Here is a 22,260-nt window from a genome sequence, read left to right on the forward strand (position 1 = left end):
ATTCCTGCACAAACACACGCACACAAGCACATACACAAATGCTACCTCTAAAATAGAAGCTGAAGCAGGATATTCAGGTAAATTTAGAGTCGTCAGTAAATCAGTAACAAGATTCTCCATTATGGATTTCAATTCAGAAGTATCCTGAGTCTTTGCACTTGTAAGCCGCTGAAGTACACGGCCCCAGAATAGACAGCAGGCTTCTGTTACTGCCTCACGGCATTTAGTAGGATAACTAGCATCAACCAAGACTTCCAATACAGAGTTACCACTTGATGCTTCTCTTAAAGTATCAGGAAGGTTAGCACTACAGTGAATTAACTGAATCAGCAAAGCAGTAATCATCTGGATCTGTCTTTGCTCTTCCTCGCGTATGTGATAACTCCTTAAAGCTCGCTTTGAATGAGGTAATTTCCAAAGAAGTTGAAGCATTTCATCTATCACATAAGTGCGATGTTGTGTGTATAAATAGAATATCTGTGCCAGCATATCAGAACAGCAACAATTACATATTAGCTACCTAACTGAACACGAAAGCTAACATTCAGAAAGTTTTTAAGAGAGAGGCATCAGTACCGCACTAACTAAACCAATTGCCTTCAATTGCAAGAGCTGGATGTTATCAACCAAGAATGTTGTAATGCTTGTTTTTATAAGTTGTAAAATGCAACTATCTGACAACCTCTCTATTAACAACAAATCCTTGAGTAGACCAACAACAGTACACAACTTCTGAAGAATAACATTCACAGCACTGGAGAACCTAAAAAAGCAAGGATCAACAAGAAAAGTATGTAAACACATTTAACTTTAGACACATAAGAAAGCAAAGGAAACTTAAGGGCTGTTTGATGGACACTATAGGATACGGATAACGGATGAATAGCATGAGAGGTGGACAAAAGTAAGAATGTAAGATAGGATACAGGCATGATTTCATTTTGTCTTATGTTTAAGGTACACGGGATAACAAACCAAATAGTATCATATTATGTTATCTTCATAATTGAGATGGATCAAATATTAGTTATAGGATATGAATAACAAATTTACCCTTGCAAAAAAAAACATATAATTTTAATTTTTTAATATATCGTTTGGTTTTTTATTAACTAAGAATAATTTTTATATTTTGTTTTAATTTTTATTAGATTTTAATTACTTTTTTTACTATTTTTTACTAAACTTTTTATAATAAGATGACAAGGGTGAATTGGGGGAAAATTTAATCCTACTTCACTATTTCTAACCAACCCTCACTAACAATATTATTTTAACTAATAACAATATGATATGATAGGTGATAGATTTAACTTATTCTATCTTGCTGACAGACTTACGAAATAACGGATTAACACAATATATGATAATTGATTATATCATGTCTATCTTATCCTAACCACCAAACAGGCCCTTGATGTAAAATAATCAAACCTGTTTGATGCTGATTTCTTCAACTTTACTGTCTTGCTGCTGGTACGCCGTTTTTTACTTGCTGAACCAAACTCAGCATCACTTTCTTCTTCATCGACTGTAAAACATATAAAGAGTAGCAGTTTGAAGCCATATAAAGGAAATAACTTTTTTGCAATTTCTCCTTCCATAGTGGCCCTCAGATAAATTTAAAACAGCATTAACTATCTTTAGCATCACTATCCTTCAAATGGCAAAATAATAAAAGGGAACAGGCTGAAAAGGCTAACCTTCAAGTGTAGTGTTTTCACTAGGTCTGTATAATGCACGATATGATGGATCACATGCACACATCACATCCATTATCTGATGCCTGGAAAACTCCAGAATTCTCTCAATGACCTGACACAAACAAATTACTAACATTACAGATTATAATATTTAATAGAGCAACAATTTGTGCATATCATTGCAATGCAAATTACTTTCAAACAGCATGTTTCTCCTGCAGAGGGCGTATTTCTTTTTAAAATTACTTTTCCCAAGACGATTTCTAAAAAAAATGTGTTATTCATTATAATAATAAGAATTATAATTGTTTGAAGCTAGCACAAAGAACTCACCTCTTCTTTATAAAGTTGCTTTGGCATGTCAGTATGAGTCATCACCGCCAGAGCAGCATGAATGGACTCCAACGCAACTAAAAGAGCCGAAACTAGTTCTGAATTGGACTGAAACATAGAACAATAACAGTTATAACAACAATAACTATAAAGTCTGTACCATGTTTAATTTGAGTACATATGAAGGAACTTTTCTATGCAACTCATCACTATAAGCCATTACCTTGCCAAATATGATCTATATACTAAAGCTATTTTTAAATATTAAATTTCTGTTACTACCCAATACAATTCAGATTTTTAATAAATTATTATAATAGAAAAATATAGGTCATAGTCAAAGTCTACTAAATCCAAACAAGCCATAAATTTTCTACATAGACTAGTACAAAAGAATCTAAATTGAACGTACATTATCGCAATCCTCAATCGACAGGCCTTCTGCTCTATGTATCTGATGATCTAAAACCTTTAGCAGTCTAACAAGAAATTCTACAGGAACCAAATGCAGAAGTTTCTTCTCACGTATAGTCATTATTTCATTAACAAGCAATCTAAGATCTGAAAGGGGCAGTGGCAACCATTCTGCTTCATCTCTATCGTCACCATTCCATTCAGCCTTGCTACATAAGTCCTCCAAAAACTCAAGAAACTTTCCAATGATGGCATCTAAACAGACAATGAATACCAGTTCATTAAACGTGTAAACACGCACAAGGAGAACAAACAAAATTGTTGAAATAAATATTGTAGAAACCCGCCATCCACTGACCTTGAAGCTCAGCAGGGTCAGGTGCAATAGATATTACATCACCACCTTTCTTCTTTACTTTTGATTTCTTAGAAGACAATATAGAAATGTCCTGCAAAATCATTATGAAAATTAGCAACAGAAAACAAACGAAATATCAACTGTTATAACCTAATGCAATCTCACATTTGAAGAAAAATCATCAAGCTGACGGCTATGGGTTGCGTGATAGTCTTTTTTAGTCTGGCTTGGGATAGAAAAACTTGATTCAGAAAGCTTCTTTTCAGGTAATGCACTACTGGAGATCTTCTCCTGGACAGGACCTGAGAAACTTGACCAATACAATAAACAATAAGCAGAGCACCATTAAAACATTTAATGGAAAACAAAGAACCAATGGAAAAGGTAATTTTTTGTGGAAAAAGTAAACATGCTATACCTATTATTCGACTATAGTAATATTCGGTTATCATTGCCTTTTATAATACATTTTGTGTTGTATTGTGTAGCACTGAACATCTGTTTTATCTATTTACTTAGTGTAGATGTTGCCTAATTAGTCTAGGAGTTTCTAGAAACTCTAAATACAGAAACTAACAGCAACTGAATCAATTAGTGATAGTTATATGTTTTGACAGTAATTTTCAGAGCATGGACACCTATTTTATATATATGTGTGTGTGGGAGAGAGAGAGAGAGGTTTACTCATTTCATTTGTAATCTTAGATTGAGAATATACAAAAACAAATCACTCTTTTCAGTTTCTCTCATTCTACCATGATTTCCAAACCTATAAATTATAAAATCACAAACTTGTCATAGTTTTATCAAACTAACAAGATACACCAAACCTCTTTAAAGTTATAAATGACAGTCATTTGTCATTTGTCAACATGAAATGAAACCGAATCTTTCAGCACGACACTCTCCATTTATAACAAATCTCATTATGGTAAATTCTCGAGAGTGAATAAGTGTCACACCCTGACTCTGTCAGACCATTACAGACCAATGAGCAGCTACCAACCTGTGGCATCTGAAATTATTTAGGACAGAAACCAAGTAGGTACTCTGTTTACCTGCAGTACCACATTCAAATGCTTCAGGGTTGCACCTGATGACTTCATCATGGAGTTCTAAAGGCTCGACGTAGTTACACGAAACAGCCTCAGCATCATCTCTTAAATTCCTATATAAGACAACGTATATAAAATTGTATTAATTAAGTAATAAGTAATGATTATGATACAAATGACATAAGCAGCATTGATGATGATAATGACGACAAATATGTATTCCTATACCGACACTTTTCAACAATACGACAAAAATTTAATGAGAAGAAAACATCTGAAATGAAGGTCAATTTGTTTATATTAAAACAACATGGCCAATAAAATTCCATGCAGTTGGCGCAAACTGTGCTCTAAATTACCTCTCCTTTCCAATGAAAATTTAAAAAATGATAAGTGAAAAATGTCAATAGTTCTTCCAAACTATGTAGTATTAAGCCCTATGTGCCAATTATAAATAGCACCTAATCCAGTACTTATAACGGAAACACTAATCCCCCTGCAGACTTAACAATGAAAGACAACTAAATTAAAATATTATTTACTAATTCACTAATTGACTAAAAACTGAAAACAATAACTAAACATGCAAGCACTAAGCAACTACTATAACAGAACTGAACATGAAAACTTCACCACGAACAATCAACTTAAATTAAAATTAATTAATTAAAAGCTGAAAACTATAACAAAATAAGCGAGCCAAACACTGTGCAGTCAACTACATAAGCCGCGAAATCCATAGAATCTCCAAAAGTCAAACCTAAAGTAAATCGCATAGAAATTCAAATTCTTCATAATTCAGTTCACGACCGCGAATTTCAATTTCAATTCTACAAAAACATTAGCAACAATTCACATCCTAATTAGGAATTCCCCAACTAATTCAACTACCTTACGACTAAAATAGCGGAATCACAATGCGAGCGGAAAATGTCAAACGAAAAACCGAACAAAATGCTTACAAGTACGACACATCAGTGTGCCGGAGCATCTCAGCGATCTTGCTCGACTGCAAGAGAATATCAACGCGGTTCAACAGCATCGGCGAATCAAAGAGCCGGAGGTCATGATCGGAAGCTCCGCAGAAAACCGGAAGCGACGGTAGCGTCAAGCATGACGCAACCTCGGAATGAACAGTATTTGATAAACTGATTCCACGGTAGCCGGATGAAGCTAACGCCGCCTCCACGGCATCGGAAGTAGTTGGAAAACTCATGGATTGATCACGAGAAGAGCATGGAGTGGTAGAAGGAGTAAAAATGGCGAAAATCTGAGGTGAATTGAGGATAATTAGGGTTTTGTTGAAGATTTTTGAAGTTGAAGATGAAGGTGTTGTTGCTGAGCCCTAGAAGGATAAAATTGGGAAGAGAAATTGGAAGTGAATGGCGGGGGGGAAAAGTGCGTTTGGGAAAAAATGATTTTGGATTCTAGAAAGGAAGGGTTCATAAGTGGATTCGGTTTTAGCGAGTGTAAGAACGGAGTATGAGTACGAGATTACGGAAATACCCTTGCGGTTCGTAAGAAGATTGTTGTGAAAGCTAAATGGAACACGAGTTATGGAAGATTTATTAATCAACAAAGATCCATGGTTCATGAGCTGATTAGTTAATATTAATATTCTAATAAATATATTTTATATAGAAAGTGAATATTAACAATTTTTCAACATTTTATTTTTTCTCTCATCAAATATGAATTTGGTATTTAATTATAAATATTCAAGTAACACCGATAAATTATATAAATACATTCTCATTTAAGTATTTTTTATTTTGATTAAAACAAAGGTAAAACATGCATTAAATTTTAAGAAAACGTGAGCTTTTTTTAACATCAAATCCACGGATACTAGCATATTCTTTTGTCGTGTGTAAATTATAATTCTATTTTTAAGCCTTGTCTTCACAAAACAAAAACAAAACCATGTATGCACCCAATGTCATAGTCATTTAAGTGGTATTTTATAAAATTGATTGCATTTATAATTAAATATGACAAAAATTTACGTTTTGATATTTTTACCTTAAACAAATGTTTAATGTTAAGGTTAATATAACTTTTTAACCTAGTATACAATAGTATACTTTAACTAATTAATATTATACTTTAACTAGTTAAATCGATATTTCAAGATAAAATTAATTTTGATTTAAAGTAATTGATCAAATATCCAATCATATAAATAGAAGGAAATAACGGTTTTAAAACAGTTTTGTAATAAATTCAAATATTATGGCTTATTTGCTTTAAAAGGAAATTGGTAGATTAACTTGTATACGTGTATATCAAAATTGTTAAACAACGAGTGAATTTCAAATATTCTGGACTAATCCCAAATAATGCAAGAGTTGATATCTTGTATCATAGGTGGTCGTGGATTTTTAGAAATAAAGCTTTAATGGTTGTGAATTTGTTTGCACGCCAAAATAGACCAAAAATATACAATTTTTCATATTACAAGTTTGCTATGAGGACATCACGTGACTCTATAGTAACACATTTATCAATGATATTGAGTGAAGCATTATTTGGTTAAACTTTTTACTAGCATCTACTACTACAACATATATAGAAGAGTGAGCTTGTGGTACTTTGTAAGATCTCATTTAGTGACATTCTTGATATTATTTAAACATTTGCATGCTCTGTTTCATCAATATTACGACTTCGCTCACTCTTTAGCATCCTATCAATGTCCAAATTCTAGTGACAATCTTTCATGAATGCTAATGTTAAGTACTATTTAAACATCTCCTAATTAAACAAATCGTTAATTTTGATCGTTAGATTATTGTTCATTTAACCGTCAAATATTTTAACTTATAAAAGTATTCGACTTTTCTATTATTTTTATTTTTCACCTTACACCATGAATTTTTCAAACCCAAAATTAGCATGTTCCACAATTTCATAGGATTAGTTTCCTTTGAGAAAAATACCTATTTATTCTGTCTACTCTTTTCAATGCTTTAAATATTATAGTTGATTATTATCTTCTTTCAATATTTGACATCAATTGAAATCATAACATTTAAACTCATTTGTGTATAAGTGTTTTGGTGCTGTCCCTGCAAAGGTTACCAAAGTGAAACTAAAGATGGTTGACGTTATGATTCATTTATTAAATGCATGATAAATAAATAAATAAATAAATAAATAAATAACTATGTTGAGAACAAAATATTGTGGGGGCAATAGAAGTCTTCTCATTATTGTTAGGGAGAGATAATTAAATGTTTCTTTTAAACTATTATAGAATAATTAAATATGTGTTTTAATCGTGTCATATGATACCAAACAATATTAATTAATATTATAGGCGAAAAAATACACATAATTTAAAAATATTATTTGTAGTTAGGGTCTCAATTTTTTTACACGGGGCTTTGTTTTTTCAAGCAAAAACATAGAAATCACATCATTTTATTTTATTACCACTTCCAAAAATCCAAAGTGAAAAACCTATCATTTTGAATTGATCGTTATGGTTTCTCAAAACTCAAGTTAAAATATATTAAGAAATTTATCCTTTTACTCTCATAGATTATCTAATTCCTCCAAAATCTATTTGTTGATTTTAACTCTTTACATATTAACCAATTCAAACTTTATTTTTTTAGATAAGTCAATCCAAATATATAAATACTAACTTAGAAAAATTATGGATTCTTAACGCATTTGAATTGGCTCGAATGTGTATAAATTCTTTAAATTTATATTTTACGTCTATGGATTAGTCAATCTAGATGTGTAAAAAAATCCTAAAAAAATTTTAAACTAATATTTACACCTTTGTGTTTAATCTGGACCAAACAAAAAAAAGGCGAGAAAGTCGTGATTAACTGGCGGGAATCAAAACCGGTACCTAGAGAGTAAGTATTATTTGTCTATTCATTTTCACTATCAACGATAGTGAAAATGAATGGACAGTGATACTTATTCAATATCAGGTTTCATAGTACCAGATTTGATTTTTACGCAAAACAAAAACTCGTTAATTCTATGAGGTGGAAGAGGCTATTAAATGAGGAGAATCTTTCGATTTGTTATTTTATTGGTTTTCTTCAAATAAAAGCTTTGGGTTGCTTCCTACACCATGGGCTTGCAAGAGACAAGTAGGCCCAATTATCGTTGTATTTAAAATAAAATCATTAATTTCAACGTTGTTATTTATTCATTTAAGTATTTAATATGGAAAATTTTGATTTTGAAGAGCATAGTGGTTGAAAAAATATATATTCCTTGCTGTTGAACTTTTTTTGCTCGAAACTTTACATTGACCTGAAATTACCCAATTTCTTAATTTTGGGCAGTTACTAATACGTTGGACCCAAATGGTGCACTTGCTCAACTATCCCTCTCTTTTGGTAATGAGCCTAAAACGGCCCAATTTAAATTAATCTTATTGTCTTTTATTTATGGTTTAAAAATTGAAAAATAGCACCTTAAAATACACATTATTATACTTATCTTAGTAATTGATAATCAAGTATTTGTATATTTACAACAACAACAAAAATCGAGTTTTTTATATTAGAAACTCTTATCTTGATTAACTTTTCATTAGAAAAAACAAAATGACATGAAATATTTTCTTTCACATAGATTAGGACTTTCAAGAAATTCATAAATTTTAGCCACAAAAGTTGAAGGTTAGTAGGAAAAGAAAATTATAACCAGAAGTGATTTGAGACTTAAAATTGTAAATGTTTAAAATTTGAGACTTTAAATTTACAAAATCTTAAATTTCTCCATCAAATTATCTAACATCAGTCAAAATGCCTTATTTATCAAGTAACTTTGTTAGAAGTGTCGACATGCCGCGCTTAGTAATATTGTAGCTTGTGGATAGTGATTTCATGTCATAGAACACTAAACATAAGATTCTTGTTGTGGCTAAAAATTTAAATTTTAATGCGTATCGAACTTTTGTCATTGATACCCTAAAATCAATTAGCACCGATGAAAAGTTCAATATGCATAAAATTGTAAGTTTTTAATCACTATACAACTTACGCTTAGGATTTTGTGTGATATAATATTAATGTGAACAAGACACAGTGTCATTTAATGCGCCACATCGATTTTTCTATAAAAACTATTTTGATGAAAGAAGTATTTTGATTGATGTAAGACAAATTAAGGGAATAATATGATATTTCATATATTTATAGTCTCAAATAAACTGACAATTACAATTTCAAAATACAAAATAACAATTTAGTTGATAAAGAAATAAATAACTTTGAAGCGTGAGGATATAAAAATAATTAAGAAGGAGGAAGAAGTTAAAACTTAAGAAAATAAGTTGATGTGGTTAAACAACAGCAAAAATATTTCAATAATTATCTAAGTAAAACATTAGATGGCTAGATATTTTTCAAAAAAACAATAGATGGCTAGGCATGGAAGTGCAAACAATCATAAGGGTAAGAACTTCAATGCAACACGAGTTTGAACTCATAAGATCAAAATGATCAAACATTAGAAGAGATATTTAAAAATTTGTGTGGCACAACAAGCTACAATCATTCTATAACCAAACATAATTGGAAGTAGCTTTGGTATTTTTATTGCGACTAGGCAGGCTAGATTTGAATTTTTAGTTTGTGCTATTTGACTAGCGCTCTTTAATTCATACTAAACTTATAATAGTCACATATGCTTTTTTATATTAGGAGACTTACAAAAATAAAATTAAATATATTTTTAGTTTTTATTAGATTTTAATTTTATAAAATAAAAATATAATGTTTAATTATCATAGATACAGTTTTAGTCTTTATTGTTAAGATAATATATATTTTTAATAAATTTTTTAGACACGTTTATAATATTATAAAAAATTTCGTCACAAAAATAAGTTGAAAATTCAATTTATAAGTTCATATTTACATTATTTTTATCTTGATATTTTAACATTTAAAAAAATTCATATTTAATACTCTAAAGTTAAAATTTATAAATTTTTGTTAAAAATAATTTTATAATGTTCTAAACATTATTACAAAAAATCGTTTAAAATTTATAAAGTTAAAAAGTAATTAAATATATTTTATTTAAATAAGAATTAAAATATTTGTTAAATGATTTTATAAGTATTAAAAATATATTTAAAAATAATATTAAAAGGTAAAAATTTTATAAAATTTAAAAATATATTTAACTCTAAAAAGTTACCTATTTTTTAATTATAAATATAAAAAAGATCAACAAGTTATTACAAAATAAAATATAAAAGACTAATTTACTACCATAAAATTACCTAAAAGACTCCAAAAAGAACTTTCTAATAATTTATAGAGAGTAACTATATGATATAAGCGAATGATAATTTTTAAGTTTTGTAATACATTAATCCTATACAAAATTATTGAAAATTGCAATAATACACGCGGTATGATATACCCATGTAATTCAAGAGAAAAACTAATAAATTTATTAGGACAGAAAAACTGAAAGAGTATCAAAAAGAAAAATGAAAGAGACAAAACAAAAAACACTACAACTTTTGTTACTTGTGACACTTCAATTAGTTATTATATTTTCTACTCAAAAGTAGAGAATCCAAATCTAATGTTATCTAGAGGGAAACTTGCGATTAAATTAATTAATGTGATTCTAAAAATGTTTTAGTAATATTTTTTTTAACAATGTATCATTAGTCCTCAAAATTCAAAATTTGATATTTTTTGCTTTTTGTATTTTTTAAATTATAATTTTAACTCCTTAACTTTAACCTCTTTTATAAATAATTGATTTCTCTTGATTTTGATTTGGTGGGATATTTTTTTTATGATTATATAGAATATACATCTTATTTTATAAACTGCAGGTCAATTTTTTATATTTTATATTTTTTTAAAAGGCAACTCATTTTTGTTTTTAGTTTTTTTTTTAAAAATTCCAACTCATTTTTTTCAATATCAATGCTAGGTAGCGCTTATGCTGCTTTGAATATCGCTTTAATTTTAAAATTACGTTTCCTTTGTTTAAGAAGTGGTTTGTTGATTTTAAATTTCGTTTAAGTATCTTGTTCAGTTTCTATGGGGTTTAGTAAATATTTTTTTAAAAGAAGTACAAAAAATTACAATAATTTTAAAAAGATAAAATACATTTTGACCTTATTTTATCATGTGTTAATTTTTTTAAAACAATTAAGTGGCAATATTAAAAAGAAAATGAGTTGATAATTTTTCTTTTAAAAAATAAGTTGTCAATTCTTTCAAAAAATTAAACGAGCTAGTAATTTTAAAAAGGCTAAATATCACATGTGGTCCATAAACTTAATTTTAGTTAACATTTTAGTCATTTATCTTTTTTTTTACCTTTATTTTAATTTTAAGTGACAATTTAATCTTTTATGTTTGAAAATGTCAATAATATTATCCTTTTTATTAAAAAAATTCAAAAAACACATTAAAACTTTCAAACAAAACCCATAGAATTGATTATATTATTCAATATAATACAAATTTCATCAATTGTGTAACTCATATCATCAAATAAACTCATATTTTTATTCTTTATTTGATGTTGTTAGAGATTAAAATATGAGTTTATGTAAAGATTTAGTTATGAATTTGCATTATATTTAGGATGATAATTAATTTTATGGGTTTTGTTTGAAATTTTTTATGAATTTTTTGAATTTTTGCAAAAAAAAACAAATGATAACACTGTTACATTTTAAAACATTAAAGATCATGTCACTTAAAATTAAAATAAATGACCAAATCGGGAAGAAAAAAAAAAGATAAAAGACTAAAACGTTAATTGGAATTAAGTTAAGAGACCACATTGATGTAGCTAAATATCACTAGAAGGGGGTTGAATAGGAATTTTGCTATTTAAAAATAATTTTCAAGAGATTTTAAAATTATCCTTTCGCTGAGGATGGTAAGTCATAGGATGGATTTTTTCAACCATTTAGTTTTAACTTGAGTGAACGAGTAAGAGAAGAATATAAGAGAGACACAAACAATTTTATACTGGTTCACCGAAAGATGGCTACGTCCAGTCCTCACACCCTTGTGAGATTTCACTAACGTTCAAACTGATCAACCTCACGCTGAAGATGATTACAAATTGTGTATTTTTTAGCTTCACCAAGCTTACAATCAATTTTCAAATATTTCCAGGTGAAACTCACAAGGAAATTACAAAGTAGTATGAGAGTAATTGATACTTAATACTTTCTCAAATGATATACAAAGATATAGTGTAAGATCAAAGAAAGTATGAAGTGAAGATGAGATTTGCTCTTGATAGCTTTAAAATGTTTGATCTTTTTGTGCAATTGTGTTGTGTGTCTTATGATGAAGAGTTTGCTGCATTTTATAGAGGTCCAAGCTCTTTGATGACCGTTGGAACTCATTTTTCAAAGGATCCAAGGTTTTTCATCATAATTACAGAACTGTCATTCATCTTGTTAGGTCAGGCAGAACCCATCCTCGCGCAACACAGCTTTGATCTTGACATGTCCTTGCTTTTTCTCTTTTATCAGAGTGCAAAGTTGTTTCTTTGACCATGTGAGCTGCATCCTTTTCAAAAACTTGAAGGAATAGGTTGATTTCAACTTTTGAGGTGATGTTGGCAAGAGAGAGAATACCACCCTATTACATAGGACTGTCATATTCAGTCCGAGGATCAGATCTGACAACAACATGTGATTGTTTATTCTTGGCTTGTTTGAAGTTGTCTTTGGCTAACTTGACTTCTTCATGTATTAAAACGTGCAAGCCCAATAGATAATATGATTTTAGCTTTTGCACGTGCTTGATGGGTTGCTTTCAACTTTGCTGGTCCATCCTCAACCTATTCTATCATCCTCTTAGACTTAGATTTAGTTGTTCTTGTCATGTTCCTTTTGGCCTTCTAACTTCTTTATTTCAAATACTTTTACTTATTCATTCTTTGACTTTGTTGTACATTTCTTTAATGAATAAAAGCATTTGTACTGGTGAGTTCACAAATTGGGCAGATCTGGAGATTTTCCACTTTGCAGGCCATCCTCACGTGGTTTTCCATCCTCATGCCTGAATCATATTTTCCTTCTTTTTGTCTTAATGATTAATAACCTATTATCTTATATGAATACACTCAAGAACACATGTTAGTCATTAACCACAATCATAATCTCTTAAGTAATTTTGTTATCATTAAAATCATTTGAGAGATTTTGTCTCAACACACATATAGTATTTAGCTTTTTAAAAGAAAAACAAACAAAATAAGTTGTATATTCTATGTAATCATAAAAATAAAAATAAAATAAAAATATGTCAACATTGTCCAATCGCAAGATTTTGAAACTTGTAAGTCCAAGAGTGCATTTAAACCTTAATTTTTAAAATTTAAAAGACCAATTTGACAATGTTTTATCATTTAAAATATCAAAGTGGTGATTTACTCCACAATTTTTGTTGAGTGCAAATCGTTATTTGGAACATATTGATTTTGAACTTGATAAATATTTGTTATTAAAAAATTATTAAAATTATCGTCATTTTAATATCGTCTATATAAAAATTTAAACAATTATAATACATTAAATATATATAAAAAACTACACACGATATATGTCTCAACTTAAGAATTAGACTCGTAAAGATGCACGAAAAAAGAAAATGTCTTTTGAATTGAATGTCACATTTATTCTCTTTCTATTTTCACAAGACTCATGAGAAATTTGTTGGGAGAAAAATCAATGAGACTTGCGAAAACAATGGATAACTAGTGCCCATTTGTTTATTAATGTTCTAACATATATCAAATGTTAGTCACAAATTACAATCACAATAGTTAATCCTAAAATGACTAAAATATCCATATATAATTTCTAAAATGACTAATTTAATATACATTTAAGATTCTTAAAAAATAAATTAGCCTTTATCAATTCTCCTTTTTCTTTTTTGTGAGAAACCCAATTTGAGCACTTTACTCTATAAAAAAAAGTACTTATTGGAACTCTAGCTACCATATATGGAGTACCATGAGTATGCCAACTACCTTGGTAAGGCTAAATAATTACCATGTCATAACGAGTAGTAAAGGCAAAAGCAACAAAAGCGAAATTGTATCATGTTAGACAAAACATGTTGGCATATGTGGGGCATGGGTCTCCAACCAAAAACTAGGGGAAGGTACTAATCAATCCAGTGTATGTGTTTGGTTATACTTTAATGGAGGGAAATTTGATTTTAGAATTGTAAAATCATTTTTTGATATGTTTTAATGCTTTTTTTAGTATAAATAATTTTGTCTATAGATTTGATTTTAATTGAATTTAAAATTTGAAACTTTTGTCTTTAGAATTAATTTTTTAATTTATTATTTTTTACATGAATATATTAAAACACAAATATATATATATATATATATATATATATATATATATTACATTTATTTTACCAGTCAAAATTAGTTTTAAAGGTGTATAATTTATTCGAACACATTGATTGTGCATCAAGAATTGATTTTAATCTCATGTTAAAATTTGTACATATTTGTTTTTATGTAGAATTTACAAAATTATGGTGAGTCACTGTGATTTCACAAAAGTTATGTTTCTGCAAAATTACAGTGGTCGATTATTATTTTATCAATTGTATCGTGAAACTAAATATATATTTTATAATTTTGCCTCTAAAATAATTTTTAGTCTCAAGTTTATTAGTAAACTTATTTTTACATATTTATCCAAACACAGATTATTTTAACTAGAATCAATTTTATAAATCTAATTTATTCAAAGTCAATTTTATTGTCGAATAAACAAACACATATTATATTCAACTAATTTTTAACCAATCAATTTTGTAAAATCAATTATTACTATTTCACATGCTTTTGTATGAATACACCATATAATTAAGAACTAATATATAGTCTTCACCAAAACAAAACTAATAAAGTGCAAAAGAAAATATGTCTCCGCATGACTTGATGTAAGGCTATATAGTTAAAACTTAGAGGATGTTGATCAATTAAACACACAAATATGTTAGATCACATCTCTTTTGCATTTCATGAAAATCCCATTCCTCATCATCATCTTGTTCCCAATGTCCATACAAAACCCATTCTGTTTGTTCTGGATACACAATGAATTAAAACAATGGTCCATAAAAAATTTCATAGGTACTAAATTAATTATACACAGGTATATGCCTAATAGACAACCATGTTCTTTCATTTCATTAGTATTTAGTTCCACTAAGTACACAACACTTTCTGTTTACTAATTACTTTTTTTTTTTTAAATAAAAAAATAATTATATTAATGAAAATTTATCTAAGGTCCATAGTATGCTAAAGATAAAAATTAAAAACAATTTAAAATCCAGATATTAGAACCATAGTTAAAACAAAAAACGCCTACACCAAATCAACACAACACAAACACCGAGCAATGAAAAAACACTCAAGCAAGAACCTCTAGCACACCACATGATGAATCAATCAACCATTGATGGGACTCAAACTTGAAACCTTGACATTTATTTTGAATGACCATTATGACTGCAATTTAATAGATTCTACAAAAGGATCCAATACAAGCTCAAACGTAAACCATCCAAATCGCATGCATAATTTCGCGATGCACTTTATTAATCAAGCATAAACCACTAAAAGACTAAACATGATTTAATACACAATTTAGCAAAATGATACTACTATTCATCAAGGCTAGGACTAACTTCTAAATATTACTAAAATATGCGTACTCTACAAATAAGTGTTGAGATGTTTTAGATAAACTCTTACCACTCTCACATAGTAAGTCCGTAGGAGTTGTTCTACGGTGAGTGAGATTGGTTATTTATGTGAGAGTGAAAGAAGCACTTGTAACTCGTTACCTTAAGACAATTGTTGTATAAATAAAACCTATTGTTTTTTATTTTATTTTTATATTTATGCATTGTCTCACCTTAATGATTATGTTTGTAACTTTCTTTTAATCCTCTTCACTCTAATCTTATTACCTTTGTTAGGATATCACGATTGTATCACTCATCATATTTTGTCAATTTATCTTAAATATCTAAAAAGACAATATTTTAAAGGTTATAAAAAAATGATTCTTATATCAATATTTTAAATTTGAGATTGAAGTGACGAGGCTTCTATGTTAATTAAGTTCAATTGAATAACTTTTTCTTTAAATAGGTTCAATTGAATCCACTTATTATTCAATTAAATGATTAATAACTAAATAATATTGGAAGAAAAAAAAACAAGGGGATCAATTGAGCTTAATCAGTTCAAGCTCGAGTAGATAGGTTTCACGAATCTGGCCACAATTTTTAACATATAAACTCATATCGTACATTCACACATTTGAATTTGAATAAAAATACAAACCAATAGTATTGTTTTGTACAGCAATAACATATAATAGCGAAAATCGCTTCGCATAATTTAAAGAAGACGGATATCGCAAAATCAAATCCGTGTTTAATATATTAAACATAGCTACAACTATTTTATTAAGAGTTTTTCATTATTTAATTTTCATGGTCATGTGGAACTTTTAGTTTTCGATTTATATAAGATTATAATACATGTTAGAACATAGATAAGAGATTGTATGATAAAATCAATTCGAGGGGAAAGATAAAGTGTTTTGAAGCAGCTTCCTCCCAAATCGAAATTCAATTGGATAGAGAGTCACATCTCACATGCTATACTACAGAAGATACACATGTCACACATGCCGAATAGGAATTGCTTGAAAACCAAGTACGTATATAGAGTTATAAATACAATATTGTATAGTAGGTATAATTGTTTTAAGTGTTAAGTATAAAAATAAATAGTTATATTAATCCAAATCCATAATATAAAGTATGAAGCAAATCTGGATGAATTAAGAAAAATGAAATGAATTAAAGAGAGGGGTGGCACTTGATCAGTAGCATGCAGGGAATGTGCAGAACATGCTGTACATTTGGTGCTGCCTCACTGTCCCCCCCATAGTCACATGCTCAATCGTTAGTCCTCAAAATCATGTGCTATCCCATGTGATTTTCTCATTCTCTCTCTTCCTGTAACGGAGCTTTGCTGGCCCATATCACCTTCACATGCACCCTTTAAGGGAAGCCACACCCCCATTTACAACTACCTTCATTCACTACCCTTTTTCTCTACTTCAAATTACTCATATGCCCTTTTTTTTTATACAGATGAAATGATATATTTAGCATTATAAACAACTTTAAGATTTTGAGTTTGAATATAAGATAATATGTCTAATATATTAATATTAATATTAATATTTGTCAGTTGAGTTAAAACTTAAAAATCATATGTTCTCTTATTCTGTTTTACATAATACAAGACACAATAATTATTTTTTAAAACAAATATCTTTTATGTTAAATAATTTAGTGACTACACTCAGACAGCTTAAGTGTAAAGAAATATATAATTTTAAATTTGAACTCTCTAATGTTTATATATCGATGTTTTTCCAACTACTTAATTTATAAGTACATTTGTATATCAACATTCTCGAAGAAGTCTTGAGACCAGCCTTAATTTTAATAAATTATCTGAGATTCATTTCATCAATTTTTTTTTATAAAATTTAAATAAATTAAATAGACATTAAATTTAATGTTGTCTGCTTTACACTACGCCAAAATTAATATTTTACAGCGCTGTTGTATCTTTTAACAGTACTAGATACTATAGCGCTTAAAAACACCGTAAATAGCTTAAAAAAAGTTTTATAGAATGAGATTTGCATTTATATTTAGAATGAGATTTGCAACTCATTTTTCATATTCTCATGCATTTTAGCCGTAAATCAAAGATGCTATAGTTTGAGTGAGTGAAATTGCAATGTAATTTTGCAATTTTCCAAATACACAATTCGTTTATCATGTATATATATTATTGTTGTGAGATGAATCCTTTTTACCTTTTGTTCAAGAATTTGTCCTTTTTCGTAGGTGCCATATATATAAGTAGCATACTAGGTACAATTTATGAAATATATTATTGTCCTAAATATACTGTGTCGAGTTGTAGATTTAGGACGGCTTAATTCAACACCTATTGTGCTCTATAAGTTTTAAAAATCTCATCTCTATATTATACTCTAAGATAGAATTGATTAGGAACATATTTTAATAAAAATCCTTACATACATGTGCAAATATCACAATTCACGACAACTGCACAAGTGCTTTTTCCGTATTACACACTTAAATATTTGTACATGTTGATTTTTATTTTTTAAATGTTAGAGTATCTAATCAATGAATAAAATAAATAGAAACATTATTATATATAATAATATATTTTTCCTAAAATGTGTTTCCTTTTGGGAGGAATCCTTTGGAAAGAATGAAAAGGAGGAACATTCATGCATTTGTTGTAAATTGAATAAATAATATATTTATGTCCTTAATATAAATTATATATGTAGGTACATGTTTATGATTCAACGAATCAATATATAGGATCGTATATAGAAATATAAGTATCTAACACAATTTTTCAGCAAAGTGTGCACTCTTAAAATGACTCACAACTATTGCTTACTGAAATCATTATTTCACCTAAAGTAAACACATAAATCTATGGATTCTCTCTTGCTTTATTTTCTAAAAGTATACAAATATTTACAATAGCAGTTCTATTAAAAGAATGTTTTTTTACTCAATAAAAAGCATGCATTTAATGCATGTGGAAATGTGGTACATGATATATACATATATTAAGGGTCACTTTGAATCTTAAAATTTGAAGTTTGAGAGTGGTCTCAATTTATAATCCAAAGAGGCAGCATAAAGTATACATAGATAAGTAACCTGAAAAAAGTATTCACAAAAGCTATTACCATGTATGATCACGATACCTTGTTGTCAAAAAAATATGATCATGATACTTTGAAAAATAAATTAATTAATACACATCAAACTTTAAAAATGTAAGAACAAAAAGTGACACTCAATTCAATCTCTAGTGCTTTTCTAAACTTATTTTAAAACTGACATCAAAGAATAGAGGTATTGTCTCCGTTTTAAATATTTTAGAGACTTTGAAAATTTGACATCTGTTTTTATTTTAAAATTTTAATTTTTAATAAAAAGAAAATATAATTTTATTAATTAAAAAATGGATAAAATATATTTTAAATCTTATAAAATTTTAAAATTGTTTTTTTAGTCATTATAAATAAACTCAAGTTTTTTAACTACCAAATATTTTTTATTTACTTTTAGTCCTTTTAAAAAATTCATAAAAAATTGATATTTTAGTCTCTAAAAAAGTCTATATAAAAGTAAAATTAAATAAAAAATTTATAGACTAAAAACTTTAAATATCGTAATTTTATCGGAAATAAAAATATATTTTAAAAAAAAAATACATTCATATTATTATATTATAAAAATTAAAAAAAAAAAATTGAAACTCTCTACCAATATACGACCCCATGTTATTTATTATTCTCATTTTTTACATATTATTTTTTATTAATTAATATTCAAATAAAATCACACGATCAATTATTTAAAATTTTAAAAAATATACATAAATTAATATAATTAATATCAATCAAATCACATTTCCAGTCATAAAAATAAGAAACCGATAATTTATATCATTAAAACTTAAAACGACTTTTAAATATTAATTCACAGCAAACCAAGCCACGGACTGAACCAAAATAAAATTATTCAATGATATTTATTTATTGAGAAATGATATAAGGGCGATATGGTAATTGAAGTAAGTGAAATTCTAGGGACCTTTCACATGTGCCGTTACAGAAATGGGCAGGCTTTAGTTTCTGCCTCACTGGCTACCAACTTGTGTTCTCTGCTTCTCTCTCTTCTCTTCAATTCCCGCTTTCTTTTCTTTTCAATTAGGCTCATGTACCAAACTAGTGTACTCTACGTCATCAAATTACTATCACAACCTTCTTATTATTACATCAAAATATCTTATTTTTTATTTTATTTATCTTTTTAATTTTTTTATGTTTTTAGAAAAAATAGTAAATATTTTTTAAAAAAATTACACACGTTGAAATCTTAAATTCGAATTTAAGATATAATACTCTACTTAGTAATATGTTTAAGTTGAACTAATTGTTTTTTGGAATAAAAGTTATGTTTTTGTTTGTACTTGTAGGGTCTAATTTAAGTCCTATACTATTTGTTGGGTTGACAAATCTAACTTTTATTTGATGATTTTGAATATAGGATATTTTACCTTTTATTTTTTTAAAATATTTTAGTTTTAAGTTACTTTTTTTTATAGAAGGATCTTACTTCATTAGTTGTATATATAAGGTTAAATATCAATGTTTTATTTTAAAAAGAAACTACAGATTGAATCAATGAGATCTCTCGATTATTATAGTTTAAATGATTCAATTATGGTGGAATTATTTAATAAATAAATAATATTTAAAAAGTAAAAAAATTTGAAATAAATTGTAATCCAACTTCAATCAATTCAATTTGATTCAACTTAATTTTTATTCAATTCCAAATAAGTCAATCGATAAACTAACCGATTTTAATTCATCCAAATGAAGTGAATGATGGAGTTCAATTTTTAAACATTTAGTTAAAGTGAAACACATAAACTTTTTATAATTAACAATCGTGTCATAGGTAGATAATAGTTCCATTTTCATATTATCTACCTATATATATATTACAATATATTGATATATAGCTTCCTATTTCCCAAACAAACACAATGATTTAGGACCTACCTACGACAATATTGTATAATTTAAAATAATCGATCCAGTTTTTTTGTCTATATATAACAATACTAACGAACAATGCTACTTCTTTTGAATTAATTGAGAATCAAATTATAAATGTTGTGATATTTCATAGTAAAAACAAATATTTTTAACATCTAAACTTCAAAAAAGAAGTGAAGAGCTGCATATTATCTTATGAAAATGCTTTTTGCTCAAAATGATTACAAAATGCCAATGATAATCAATATAAGTAGAGATACAAGGACGACAATGATTAAAAGTGAAGTTGTATAAGATTCCATACATATTCTACAAATGTAAAAATTCATTATTATTGAAATCAACAAAACATTTTTCTTATGTATCTTTTTATCATATATTATTATTAATAAATTATAATTCTTATATTTATATGGAAAATATATAAAAATAATAATCAATACTTAAATACATGTTATTAATATAAAAAAATAAGATGGTGACAGGAGATGGAAAATAGAGAGAAGAAGAAATAAAAGAAAAAGAAAAGATGAAAATATGAGTTATAAGTCTTTTGAGAAAGAAAATAGAGAATATAAAAAATATTATTAAAAAAAAAAGAGAAAAATAATAAACAACGAGGAGGAAATACGAAAAGATATACTAAACTTTAGAAATTGTGATGTGTTAATTTTTTAAAAATGAGCAATTTTTTAATGTTTGTAAAAGAATTACACCGTTAGTAAGTCGATATCATTTATCGGAATGGTTTTATAATTAATTGTAGTAAAAGCAAAACATTTGTGATTGATTGAGTTATTAAAAAATTTGTACATTTACAATATATAGTTAATATATGTATAATAAATACAATAGATTGGTATATGAATCGTCAAAGTTAGTTAATTGATTACCGACAAACATTTTTCCTACGATGTGTTCAATAAATTTGAGATACACTAATAATGATAAATATTTTTTTTTGAGTAATTAATTTGAGAATAACGATTATTTTTATTGATTAATGATAAATATTTGTTTCTGATAGATACAATATTCTCGTTATTTTAAAATGAGTGATTCATTTGAATATTTCACATAAATATATAAAGTTACGTAAATAAAATAGAGAGAATTATACATTTATCAAACTATCATTATCAACTATTAGTTTAATCACAATTATCATGAATACAAATTAAATAATAGTAAATTAGAACGACGCATGTAGTATTAATGAGATCGTATAATTTAAAAAATTAATATTATATTAAAAGTCGGAAAAAAAAATCATTTTGAAACAATTACTTTTTTTTAAATAAACCACTAATTATGGGAACTAACTTGTATAAATATATTACAAATTTTCTCACTTTATTTAGTTGATATGTAGAAGAGATATAAATATTATTATAAATCTACGTAATTGTTAAGTCTTGAGTTCGAACTTCAAATAAAATATTCAACTTAATAATATCGATATTCGTTCGTTAAACTTGAATTTAAAGAGCACATTGTTTGAATTTTATGTAAAAAAAAAAATGAATAAATTTAGACACATTAGCAAAAGTATTTTTTAAACGCAGTGGCATTTTGGTAGTAACCAATAAAATCAAGTGGCAATTTCATTATATCCCATTACTTAAACCCAATGACACCATAACTCAAACTACAGAA

The 22,260-nt window shown here is 27.5% G+C and overlaps 1 protein-coding gene across 3 annotated transcripts in view; it reads right to left on the reverse strand.

Moving 5' to 3' along the window:
• Window positions 1-5,305, reverse strand: part of LOC101507646 (sister chromatid cohesion protein SCC2) — a 15,367-nt gene extending 10,062 nt beyond the window's left edge. For 2 of the 3 annotated variants that reach the window (XM_073365049.1, XM_004489400.4), the window contains exons 1-10: window positions 4,826-5,305; window positions 3,867-3,976; window positions 2,974-3,110; window positions 2,809-2,899; window positions 2,449-2,705; window positions 2,037-2,144; window positions 1,704-1,815; window positions 1,435-1,531; window positions 577-763; window positions 46-477 (exon numbers count right to left, since the gene is read on the reverse strand). In XM_073365049.1, the coding sequence (XP_073221150.1) occupies window positions 46-477; window positions 577-763; window positions 1,435-1,531; window positions 1,704-1,815; window positions 2,037-2,144; window positions 2,449-2,705; window positions 2,809-2,899; window positions 2,974-3,110; window positions 3,867-3,976; window positions 4,826-5,079 (1,785 nt within the window). In that variant the 5' untranslated portion in view covers window positions 5,080-5,305. Of the gene's footprint in view, window positions 1-45; window positions 478-576; window positions 764-1,434; window positions 1,532-1,703; window positions 1,816-2,036; window positions 2,145-2,448; window positions 2,706-2,808; window positions 2,900-2,973; window positions 3,119-3,866; window positions 3,977-4,825 lie in introns of all 3 variants that reach the window. The other variant, XM_012712647.3, reaches the window with a different exon arrangement.
• Window positions 5,306-22,260: the final 16,955 nt, after the last annotated feature.

This window comes from Cicer arietinum, chromosome 2, assembly GCF_000331145.2.
Source record: "Cicer arietinum cultivar CDC Frontier isolate Library 1 chromosome 2, Cicar.CDCFrontier_v2.0, whole genome shotgun sequence".
Taxonomy (NCBI): domain Eukaryota; kingdom Viridiplantae; phylum Streptophyta; class Magnoliopsida; order Fabales; family Fabaceae; genus Cicer; species Cicer arietinum.